The 12,588-nt window shown below is 47.1% G+C and overlaps 1 protein-coding gene across 1 annotated transcript in view; it reads left to right on the top strand.

The window, feature by feature from the left end:
- Positions 1-352: 352 nt before the first annotated feature.
- hcn4 (hyperpolarization activated cyclic nucleotide-gated potassium channel 4) overlaps positions 353-12,588 on the top strand; it is a gene marked incomplete at both ends in the record, with an annotated part of 88,643 nt that continues 76,407 nt past the window's right edge. Inside the window, one exon of the mRNA XM_084437416.1 lies at positions 353-1,026. Coding sequence (XP_084293542.1) covers positions 353-1,026 — 674 coding nt within the window. The remainder of the gene's footprint in view (positions 1,027-12,588) is intronic.

The following is a 12,588-nucleotide window of genomic DNA, read 5'->3' as shown; positions in this document are numbered from 1 at the left end:
GGCTTCTTCAATGTGTTTTTGCCACTTGGTGCGCACAGCGCTGGAGCCGCGCGCACTAGCCTCCAGGAGTGTTGTGGTGAAACAGCGGACTGTCAGAGCTGCGCGAGAAGGCATATGCAAACTGTCAGGTAATGGTCGAGAGGAGCGTCTTCCTCGACACGCACCACAGCAACAGCGGCAGGCTGTGTCATGTGTATCTGTGTAAGGCTTCCAGGGTCTCAGATTAGACCCAGACTGTTCACTCTCGCTCACAGATAGGGCTCTGGTGTTCGTGGCAATATTCTTAACAACAACAAAGCCAATTCCGGGCGTCTGTTGTATTGAAATTGGTTAATTCCGTCTCAATGTCATAATGGACAGGTTGCACTCCTCCATGCGTAAAAGGCTGTACAGTTTACCACAGCATATTGGACAGAAAGCCTCTTTCATGGGCGACGGGGAAGACGGCGACAAGGACACCCGGAGGAAGAGCATCAGGATGAAGCCTTTACCGTCGCCGACCTCCGGAGGAAGCTGCAAAGGCATCGGGGAGACCAAAAGTGGGGACTCGGTGATCATGGAGACGGACATTGGGAGACCAATGAAGACCAGCTCAAACGGAGATTGTCGGAGATTTCGAGGCAGCCTCTCCTCCATCACCAGTCGGCATGTGCACGACTCAGACTCGGCGGAGGAGAGGCGTCTTATCACCGAGGGAGATGCCACCCCGAGCGAGGAGAGCCCCCCCGGAGCTCTCGGCGGCGGGCCGGACCAAGGTGCGCAAGGCGCCAGCGTTGGCGGTGCCCAACATGGTTCCCCCGATCAGCAACCAGGGTTCATAAAGTTGGACGGCATAGACCAAATTCTGCCGGACGATGAGAGATTATACCAGGCAGGATTCATGCACAGGCAGCTGGGGGCAATGCTTCAACCGGGGGTCAACAAGTTCTCCCTGAGGATGTTTGGGAGTGAAAAGGCAGTGGAGCGGGAACAAGAGCGGGTTAAATCCGCTGGATTTTGGATAATTCATCCTTACAGTGATTTCAGGTAATTTACCAGTCATTGCGCGCTACCCAGGCATTAGAGTGTCTGCGCTGATGAAGTGACCGCATGCTGTGATCGTGAAACAGGCACTCGCCGACAACCCAAACACGCTCCTTTTCTTCTTATCTATAGACTACTAGCATTATCTCAGGATCATGCGTAATGCACACCACACTCATACCGTAGCCTATGTCCAGTCCACTCCCGAGAGTGTAGGCTAAAACTCAGTTGTCTCTGATCTAAATTGAAGTGAACGTGGTTATAGGCTACTCAGTCTTTTATTATTATTATTATTATTTTAACATTTAGATCTATTTTCAGATGTAATTTCCAACACATTTCCAATGATATTAACCTTTATAGAGTATACTCTTTTTTATTTCAGTTATTTATTAACATAATGAATACACTTAGCTATACATGCCTATTAGGCTAACAGTGTAACAAAATAAATCAGAAAAGGATAACTGTCTTCAGAATGGGCTGTCTTCAGAGTGGGCTTATGAAGGTGCTGGCCACACATGTTAACGTTTCATTTTCAACCCATCAAGGATAAATTACCTCTTAAATCACGTAATCAATGAGAGTGCAGTTATTTCATTTGCCCTCTATTTTTCATTTGACAAGGATTGTACTCAGGGCGTAGAATTGATCATTGTAAAACATTCACATATTGCTTTTACAAGGGCAGATATGTAATGCGATTTCAACTTCTCCCCTTTTTTCAGCCAGGGCCTTCCATTCTCAGTACTGACAGCAATAGCATGTTCTATCTTTATATAAATGGGAGGCATTTTGAAATAACCATGACCAGCACTGCTGCTCTACACTTGACTGCCTCTCATTCTACTCCTTGCTCCAAACTGAATCTGTTGAACCTAACAGTGGAAGTCCATTAGTTCTCTCTCTCTCTCTCTCTCTCTCTCTCTCTCTCTCTCTCTCTGTATCTCTCTCTCTGTCTGTGTTTCTCTCTCTCTCACTCTCTCCTACAGCCTCCTGTCTCATGATATTAATTAAGTATTACCCTTGAGTGTGTCATTGGGCATCCACATCTGATGCACAGTATGGCTCTGGATTGCTCAGCAGTGTGGAGGTGTTCCTTATGGACGCTCACTCAAGGGCCTACTGGCCATATCTGTCCAGAAGCACCCCACAGGTAACAGGGGGGCATTTCAAGATAATGACTGAAGCATTGCTGTGAACCAACAGACATGGAACAGATATGCAACCTGTAGGCCATAGCCCTGCAAGAGTTTTCAGAGCCACCCCCCCCCCCCCCCCTCCATTAGCCAGCATTGCATCTGTTGTTTTACTGGTACTGTATTAACCAGACAGGCCTACATGCAGCATAGAGGTCTAGTACCAATGATGTAGAACTTTAATGGACAACAAAATGTGAAGTTTGCTGTACTGCAATAATGAAACTAAAATAATGATCCAGATATTCACACTGAATGTGTTTAGTTATACAGCATCATAGTGTTTGTTTATATAAAATATAGTAACAATTAATAGATTTATTGAGCCTTCTAAGTACTCTTAAACTAGAGATTTTGAGGGATTATATGTTTTATTTAAACCTTATTTAAAGACACACATTAAACCTTTTTTTATTTAGCCATATGTTATTTTTTAATTCTATTTAGATTAAAACACAATTTTAGTAATCATTACATGCAGTGATCCAGGTATATTATCTATTTATTACAAATGTATTTTGCTATTACCCAAAGCCAGAGCTGTGTTATTGCTTTAGGAAGGACAATAGTGGGACCTTAATTGCCAGACAGATATTCCCCGTCCTTGACAGGAATATCATCTAGTCTAGCCTGTTTGTCTACATTGATACAGTGATATCACAGCCGCCTGTCACATAAGCCCGGCTCCTAGTGAATCTCGGAGAGCAGGAGCAGGTGTGCCGGGCTGAGAGGGCTGGGAGGTGCGAGTGTGTCCAGCGTGTGCAGGCTATCGGCTGGGCTCAGCAGAGGAAGAGAGAGCTGGCCGCAATGAGGCCTAGGGATAGAGATGGGCTCAGCAAAAGGCAAGGTACTCACAATGGAAAAACCCACTGATTTATTGACTTGTTTAGCCATTGGTCTTGTGAGTCAAGCACACAGAGACATGCACGTGCACACACACAAAAACGCGCGCACACACGCACACACACACAGACACACACCCTTGTATCAAGGAATGGTGCACATATTGTTGATGCCTGGATTACTGGGCTTGTGCTGCCAGGAAAATAAATGAGACGCCATTACCTTTGAATGAAGTGTTTGTGTAAGTGTGTGTGTGTGTGTGTGTGTGTGTATGTGTGTGTAAGAGAGAGAGGGACAAAGAGAGTTTGTGTGCATGTGTGAGAAGTTTGCATGTGTGCGTGCAGAAGACAAATCTGTAGTAAGTTGGGAACATTAAAGCTACTACATTCTGTCTTATGAGAACTCAAATGAAGGACATCCTGCAGCATCCCTATCCCTTCTTATCAGTTTTCTGACTGCACTGACAGGTGTGATAACAGTGACAGTAGATGATGAAATTTTCAGGGAGGATTATTGGTATGCAGCTGGAACACATATGCTGCAATCAATTATCTGTTACCTCTCTCCTACCACAGTGGCCATCATCTCCTTTCCCACTGTCCCCTGTCCTTAGTTTGTCCCTCCTCCTCCTCTTCCTCATCTATACCCAAGTCACTTTTTTGTCTCCTTTACGCGTAATAGCCTCTCTCATCTCCTATCTTTCTTCCATGAAGGAGCAAGCAAGTCACACGTGATAGTCGGCCATTTCTGTCGTGTCCTCTCTCTTGCGTCCACTTGTCATTGGTCTCGGACTTCTCGGTTCTGGAACAACAACAAGTACCACTGCTCACTTGCCATGCCAAGTGGCACGAGAATCAGATCAACCACTCACCTTCATAAATCCACGATGTGTTGGGATAGTTTTACAGTTTATCATCCCCTACTAAAATTGTCCTTGAAAACATTGTATGAGAAGCAAGAGCAGTTTTAGGCTACTTGCTTTTAAAAGTGGTTGTCTTCCTCTCTCTCTTGTTTATCTGGGACATTGCTTTCACTTGACCAACAAGAAGCCTAGCTCGGTCGCTCCTGACTCATGGCAGTAGAATTAGCCAAGTATCATTAATTTCCTTCTTCTCCCGTTTGTTCGAGCCTTAATCTGGTCGCAGTGCTGAAGGGATTGGCATGTTCAAGTTGTCCCACTGAAGTACAATGCTCAACTAATGAGTGCAGCTGTCTAAGCTTGCTTCTGATGAGTAAATGTGGAAGTGGGATTCCTCTCATCTGAAACTCTCACTCTCACCACAGAACACCCTTAGGGCCAAATTCACAAAAGGATTGTGTGGCTTTTGCGGCGGCAAACCCCTTGCAAATGAGACAAAAAAAATAGCATGCAATCTACAAAGCACACGCAACGGGTGAAAAGTATTGCAAATTGCACCAATGAGCAAATAGCTTCACGGCAGCGCCAGTCTCATTTGAGTGTATGCAAATTAGGTAATTCTATGCAAAATTTCCCCAAATAAACCTTGGGTCTGATTCACAAAGACTAGGAGCTAACTGCCACACGCGGTTAGAGACGTGCAAATACCGCTTTTGAAAATCTGGTATGAACTGCAGCAGTCAGCACGTACTCTCTCCTTCTGTCTCTCCTCAGAACTTGTGAGGTTTGAATGATATTGAATTGATATTGGAGGATATTATGGGCGAAACATACAAAGATGGGGATTTAAGTTCAGCCAGCTGTGAAGCACAGCAACAAACAGAACTGATATTTTCTGCAAAAAAAGTGTGGTCTGTCATTTTCTTTGTGAACCAAGCTGTGTCCTGAAATATGGAGAAAAACCACATGACTAATTGCAACCATGGGTGTAAATTGCACACAGGTGGCAAATTTGTGGGCGTGTTTGCCCGGGCATATCGTTAGAGCAAAATCTTTTGTGGATATCATGCTAAACTGGAGCAGATTGCTGTTGCAATTGCTGTCCAAAACATTGAGCTATTACAGAAGCAGGAGCAATCCATTCTTTGTGGATTTGGGCCTTGGTGTTTATTCCCTCGACTGTCACACAGGGCTGTAGGAAATTAACAACTCGTGTAGATAGAGTTTAGCCTCAGCTGCATTCTTTTTTTTCCAGATTTTGTTCACATTAACATTGAAATCCTTACATCCAACACATTATTTTATGTGATGAAATGGATGAAATGTATGTTTTTTGTTGTTTATAGACCACTTCAAATCCAACCTGTGAGTGCATAGTTCAAAGCCGTGTTCTTTCCAGTACGTCAGTGAAGATTTGACAGTGGCCGTGTTTTTTAGCGGAGGGGTAAACAGAATGTGGAGCCATTTGGAATCTTATGATTAAAATCAGAGGCAGAAATTAAGGACAATATGTATAAAATTAAAGTACACAAGGAGATGAAGGAGGACCGTTTAATGGGCATGGCTAGAGAAGCGCCTCTTTGATCAAGAGTTATTTTCTCCCCGTCTGCATCAAAGCCTTGGTGTTTAATATTGACATTATGAGTAGAAATTAAAGTGTCACTAGGAGTCACACAGTCGTGGTAATTCTGAGTTATTTCCTCTTGTCGAGTATTGTATAACTTGGAGGAGAGAGGAGCAGATATTCAGAAGGAAATGAGCTTGGATTAAAAATGGCATCATAATCCAATCTATAGGCTCATTCCCAGATCCAAAAGCGTACAGCCTCATTCTGTGGATGAGGGGAAGGAGTGGTTAATCAGTCAGCCAGCCAACCAGTCAGCCAGCCAGCCAGCCAACCAGCCAGCCAGCCAACCAACCAGCCAGTCAGCCAGCCAGCCAGCCAGCCAGCCAGCCAGCCAACCAGCCAGCCAGCCAGCCAGCCAGCCAACCAGCCAGTCAGTCAGTCAACCAGTCAGCAAGCCGGCCAGCCAGCCAGCCAACCAGCCAGTCAGCCAGCCAGCCAGCCAGCCAGCCAGCCAACCAGCCAGTCAGTCAGTCAGTCAGTCAGTCAGTCAGTCAGCCAGCCAGCCAACCAGCCAGTCAGCCAACCAGTCAGTCAGTCAGTCAGTCAGCCAGCCAGCCAGCCAGCCAGCCAACCAGCCAGTCAGTCAGTCAGTCGGCCGGCCAGCCAGTCAGTCAGTCAGTCAGTCAGTCAGTCAGCCAGCCAACCAACCAGCCAGTCAGCCAGCCAACCAGTCAGTCAGTCAGTCAGTCAGTCAGTCAGTCAGCCAGTCAGCCAGTCAGTCAGTCAGTCAGTCAGTCAGTCAGTCAGTCAGTCAGCCAGGGCCAGTGGTGACTGATGTGTGATTTGTATGCGCTTAATCTGGACAAGGTTAATGACAGGTGATGCAGCATGGGCAGCGAACACCAGCCTCAATTCTTCAAGTGCCTTTTAATTATCTAGCAATTCAGCGCCCCAAAGGACAGATCTGTAGTTATACTTGATTTCCCCACATCCCCACGGAGGAGGGAGAATAGAAAATACATTTAACAGTGCAGCGTTTTTGTTTTGTAAAAGCCAGGTTCTCCTGGAAACAGTGTTGCCTAGACTGGCCTGCTGTGTTTGTCAATCATTTTCATTTCATCGCTTCTGCATAACCAGCGCCATCTCCCAAAGACACCCAGTCCCCCCAGTATGAAAAAGACCCTCTCTGACAAGACATCTTCCCAAACTGTCTCTCTTCTGTTACCATTCTGGTGGAATACATGACGAGAGGTGGAGCAGCTTTTGAAGACAGAGCACACTGTAAGACTGTTATGAATCTTCCTCTCAAAAAACCTGACCTCAGATAACAGACTACCCAGGGAAACTGTTGCTCACAGTGCCCCTCTGCCTATAGGCAGACTTGTTGACCTGGCTGGCTCTGTGACCAGGACCAGGCCATAGCAGAGACCAGGCCATAGCAGAGACCAGGCCATAGCAGGGACCAGGCCATAGCAGAGACCAGGCCATAGCAGAGACCAGGCCATAGCAGGGACCAGGCCGTAGCAGAGACCAGGCCATAGCAGGGACCAGGCCGTAGCAGAGACCAGGCCATAGCAGGGACCAGGCCATAGCAGGGACCAGGCCATAGCAGAGACCAGGCATAGTAGGGACCAGGCCTCATCTTCCCTGTAGCCACCAGAGTCGTTGGTCTCCGTTAAATGAGTCAGCTTTTAATTTAGCAGAGGTAAAGAGCAGGATTAGCGTGTCCCCTAGCCTGGCCCTGGCAGCGGGGTAATCACAGCAGGCCGCCATGCCCGTCCATCAATATTACCGCCATACATCACCAGAGATTACTACAACACAATTTATTTAATGGAGGGAAGCTTGGGCTATAGGGAGGGCCGAGGGTGAGCGTGGGCTGAGGGCGAGGCCGGCAGAGAGATTGAAACGTACCGTGTGACCTCTACACACTTGTGTGGGAGTGCTAAAACCAGGGCACGCAACATGCGAATAGATGTATTTTTATGTGTCAGTGCGTTTTTCCCCCTGATAATTCTGCTCTGTCCGTCACAGAGCTGTCTTTAACCTTGGCTGAGGTATGGTAATCTGCCAGGGTTCTAGATTATATTGATTGATAGGAAATGTACATTTTCTAAATGGGAAAGAGAGGGTTTTTGGGTTATTTCCTGGTAAGGGTGCAAAGGCCAGTGTACGATATCTCATCCTGCAAGGATTTTTGATGTGTACTCTTTTTTTTGTCATCCGGCAAACGCTCCCTCGTATCCGTGCCCTTTCCCTTCTGCAACATCAATTTATAATCTCTCCAGGTGGAAACACCACCCCGGCTGTAGTCCAGCATCCACGCTCCACTTATTTCCACACCCCCCTCCTCTCTCTTTTAACACTTTTCGGTATCAAATGTGTTTTTCTTGCCGCTAGACGTTTCTGATTATTGTCCCTCGCACCAGTGGCAAATATGTCAGTTTCACTTACTATCTCAACGTTTCAGGGAGGGGGGAGTTACTCCCACTTCACCCACCCCCCCACACCCCCATCCATTCATCACCTCACAGTGTAGCCTGAAGCCTCGGGCCGAGTGCCTCTGGTGTGACATCCAGGTGACCTCGAGCTCTGCACGCCCTCTGCAGACTGTTACACCAGACCCTGGGTACTGCAGGTGGACATGGGATAAAACGGCAACACTCCCTGTGGAGTTACTGCATGGAAATACAAATAAAACATTAAAAAGGGGATTTTCCTTCCTATTTGGATTACATTTAGGATTGGTTTTACAGCTGTTTTTTGTGATGCTCTTAATCTGGTGATACGACAGCAGCAGACTTGTGAAAATGAGACCTTTCCTGAGGTGAACATGGATTAAACAAATCTGATTTGTTAATCTCATGTTTCGCCCCTCAGCGCTAAACTGTGTTCATCTGCAGCTTGCCTTGTAGTGACTGTCATTTGAAGAGATAATTACACTTATGGTGGTGACACATTCTCCTATTGTGTGGGATGTCGGCCTTCAGTTATAACCCTGCATGATCGCTCTCTACTCACACACACACGCACACGCACACACACACACACACACACACACACACACACACACACACACACACACACACACACACACACACACACACACTCATTCTCTCCTGAAGGATATGGAGGTTGCAGTAGCTAGAGTATAATACAGTACCTCTTTATCCAGGCAAACAATGGTGAGAGATGTTTCCATATCCACCAGTCCTCTCCTAGGTGCTGTGACTCCCACTGGGCACGTCACTCTCTCTAAATATATAGATATTTACTTTGTTCTATCTCAGTGAGAGTAATCTGTATCAATGGAAAAAATCATTAACTTGCCAAGCAGGGAAAAACAGATGAAGTGTGTCATAAGTCATATCTTCCTCTCAGTGGCAATATTTGAGTCCCAGGTGGACATCCCGAACATTCGCCTCTCCCCTGGCGAAGGAGACATGCTGACCCATTTTGTTGTCTCGAAGACATAAGACTTGCTGTGTGTAGAGGAAATACAAAGTCTCCTTCACGTTTTGAAATGTGAAATGTATGTTATTTTGGAGGCAGGCGGCCCTTATGAAACAAAAATATATTGCGATACATTGGAAAATATAATGTAATATGTCGAACAACACATTTCCATATACAGTATAGCAAACTAGTGGTTATATTTTCCAATATACTGCAATATATGAAAAGCGTAAATTCCTTATGTATTATTCAATATATTATGTATGTATCATATATTATTCTGTATATTTATTACATAAATATTTTACATACTATAATATATTGACAGTTAATACATTGGGGAATGTATTTTCTTTGCATAAGGGAGAGCGGAGAGAGTCATCACGGCCAGGCCGACGGTGTGTGTGGTGAGGGCCGAGCCATCGAGGAAACGGGGGGGAGGGGGGGGGGGGGTCCTGGCGGAGGGCCCGGGGGGGCCAGCGGCACACACAATACAGGGCTCTGTCTGTCTGTGAAGAGCTTCCCCGGATCAATGTGTTTGGCCCCACTCCCGCACCGCACGCTGGGCGCCTGGTGAGACCCGGACAGATGGCGGGATGAAGAGCCATCCAGCGGCAGGAGGCGCAGCATCGTTCACCCCCCCCCCCCCCCCCCCCCCCTTCTTTAGGGAGACTCCTCATTTTTCTTGGCCGTCTCTAAAGACCACAGGACATCCTCTCTCTCTCTCTTCCGTCGCTTGTTGTTCAGGTAAATTCTGTCGCTGTTTTGACTTGTCTCCAGAGCTTTTGTTAGCAACTGCCGTCGGGGCGTAGGAAGTAGGAGGAGGACGACGGGGGGGCGGTGGTGCGTCTGAATCAGCTCCCTGCCGTTGTTTAGCACATAGACTGGAAGTGATAGACATAACAAATAAACAAGGTAAACACGGTCCTGGGGTCAACCGTCAGATAAGCCTCTGCTTTTGCCTTCCCACGTGGACCAGCGAAAACCAGACCAGAAAAATAAATTTTAAGCAACATTAATTCTGGCATATTTTTTTCCCCAACCTCTTTTTTTCCCAATGTCTTTTTTTGGGAGTTGGGATGTTGTGAAAATGTGCCTAGCGATTTTTTTTTGGAGCACAGGGCTCGGTGTGAGAGGAGAGATGAACCGCTCAGTTATCCACTGAGGAGACGTAGGAGGAGACGGATAGTCCCCTGCTCCTCTCTCCATCCTCCTCTCTGCCTCTCCTTCTCACCCCTCAACATCCTTCTCTCTCTCCCAATCATTTGTTTCACACCCTCTGCTTTTCTGTCACTGTCCTTTTTTCTTTTCTCACCCTCTCTCTCCCTCGCCACCCTCTTTTCTCTTTCTATCCCCACCCCCCCCTCTCTCTCTCTCTCTCTCTCTCTCTCTCTCTCACACACACACACACACACACACACACACACACACACACACACACACACACACACACACACACACACACACACACTCTTTCTGTGCCTGACCCCGGATCAACATCTCAGAGATGGATGGAAAGCCTTTCATTCTGGCTGCTCCATTTGTTGATTACATCACCTGGGTTGGATGGATAATGGACAGGGCTGGGGTGGAGGGGTTGGGGGGGGGGGGGGGCACTGTACAGTGTGATCAGGGGAGGGTTGGGGGGGGAGGGGCTGCCAATACAGCCAGTACATTAGGTTAGCTCTCTTCATCTGGTATAGGGGACAGCTGCTCACTCGCTTCTCTCCAACTGGCTGATTGTGGTGTGCGTGTGTGTGTGCCTGTGTGTGTGTGACAGAGAGTGTGTGTGTGCGTGTGTGCATGCGGGAGAGTGTGTGCTTGTGCGCGTGAGTGTGTATGTGTGTGTGTGTGTGTGTGTGTCTGCGGGAGAGCGTGTGCGTGTGTGTGTGTGTGTGTCTAATGGGGGCACTGGGCAGTGTTCTCTTTCTCACACTCACTGGCTAGCTGATAGGGGACCCCCAGACATGACACCAGGGGCCTTTAGGGAGATAACGAGGCCTCATGATAGAACAGGGATGCAATTAGAGCCCAGACTACTGCCAGGAAGCAGTGGAGCTGCTGATGCATGCTGGGGGATAAGAGAAGGGCTGGACAGCTGCCTGTCTCCTGTGCTCGCCTCTGGAATGAGTGTGTGTGGGTGTGCATACACTTTGTGTGGGTTTCTCATGGTGTGTGTGTGTGTGTGTGTGTGTGTGTGTGTGTGTGTGTGTGTGTGTGTGTGTGTGTGTGTGTGTGTGTGTGTGTGTGAGTGGGTTTCTGGTTGCGTGTGTGTGGGTTTCTGAATGCGTCTAGGTGTGTTTCTGATTGTGTGTGAGTGTGTATCTGTGTGTTTCTGATTGTGTGTCTGTGTGTCTGTGTGTGTGTGTGTGTGTGTGTGTGTGTGTGTGTGTGTGTGCCGGCCACCAGCCCTTATGTTTTATTCTTTGGAGGGCAGACGTAGCTGCTGACTGCGGAGTGTTGTCTCCCCTGAGCAGAGAGCTAGTGGGGCTGTGAAGGAGTCTGCGTCCCGCGGGGACAAGGACAGGGACAGGGTGCCTCGCCACCGGTGGCGCCAGCAGCACCTCTCCAGAAAAAAAAAGAATGTGAGGGTGGGGGCATCACTCCCTCTCTCTTTCTCTCCTCTCTTTCTCTCTCCCTCTCTCCTTCTCACTCTCTCTCCTTCTCTCCTCTCCTTCTCTCCCTCTCTCCTTCTCTTTCTCTCTCCTTATCTCCTCTCCTTTTCTCTCCCTCTCTCCTTCTCTTTCTCTCTCTCCTTCTCTCCCTCTTTCCTCTCTCCCTCTCCCCTTCTCTCTTTCTCTCTCTCCTTCTCCCCTTCTCTCTTTCTCTCTCCCCTTCTCTCCTTCTCTCTCCCCTCTCCCCTTCTCTCATTCTCTCTCCCTCTCCTTCTCTCTCTTTCTTCTCTCTCCCTCTATCCTCTCATTCTCTCTCCCTCTCTCATCTCCTCTCCTCTCTCCCTCTCTCCTCTCTTTCTCTCTCCCTCTCTCCAAATCATTCTCCCTAGCTCTCCTCATTTGAAGTGTTGACTCTGTGAAGCAGCTGTACTGATTAGCTATACATTATTCATAGGGAAAACTTAAATGGGGGTTTTAATGATGAGCAAAGATTTAGAATTTAGATTTCAGAATTATTTAGGAGTAGCTCGTAGGCCTGTGCTTGGTCCTATGTTTAGGGAAGATCCAGTAGTCTCTCTCTGTGTTTTCATGTGTTTATATACCTGTAGTCTCAGAAACACAGATGATATTATATTCCCAGATAAATTGAATTGATGCAAGAATCAATGATTTGTGATCTAGGGTCAAATACAGGAATATGATTATTCATAAGTGAATAAGAGCTAATTTAGCTGGCCTGGATTTATATCTCATATTTATTACCTTCGGCAATTCTGATCTGAAAGAAGAGCTATCAACCCCAACTCCCATTTTACTCACCATTTACACATACAGAACAGAACCACACAGTATCATGACAGAAATGTCATTTCAGGTTTGTGGGTTACATACTGTATCAGAACACACAGAACAGTGAATTAGATACCCCACATCCAGACAGAACCCTTTTCAGATCCATAAGGCTCTAGACAGAACTCTCAGAACCATTCCATACAACAGCATACTGACATGAAAAGGGTTCTATGT

Source organism: Borostomias antarcticus (genome assembly GCF_949987555.1).
Source record: "Borostomias antarcticus genome assembly, chromosome: 4".
Lineage (NCBI taxonomy): Eukaryota > Metazoa > Chordata > Actinopteri > Stomiiformes > Stomiidae > Borostomias > Borostomias antarcticus.
The sequence above is the reverse complement of the archived record's forward strand: the minus strand, read 5'-3'. Positions and strand labels throughout refer to the sequence as shown.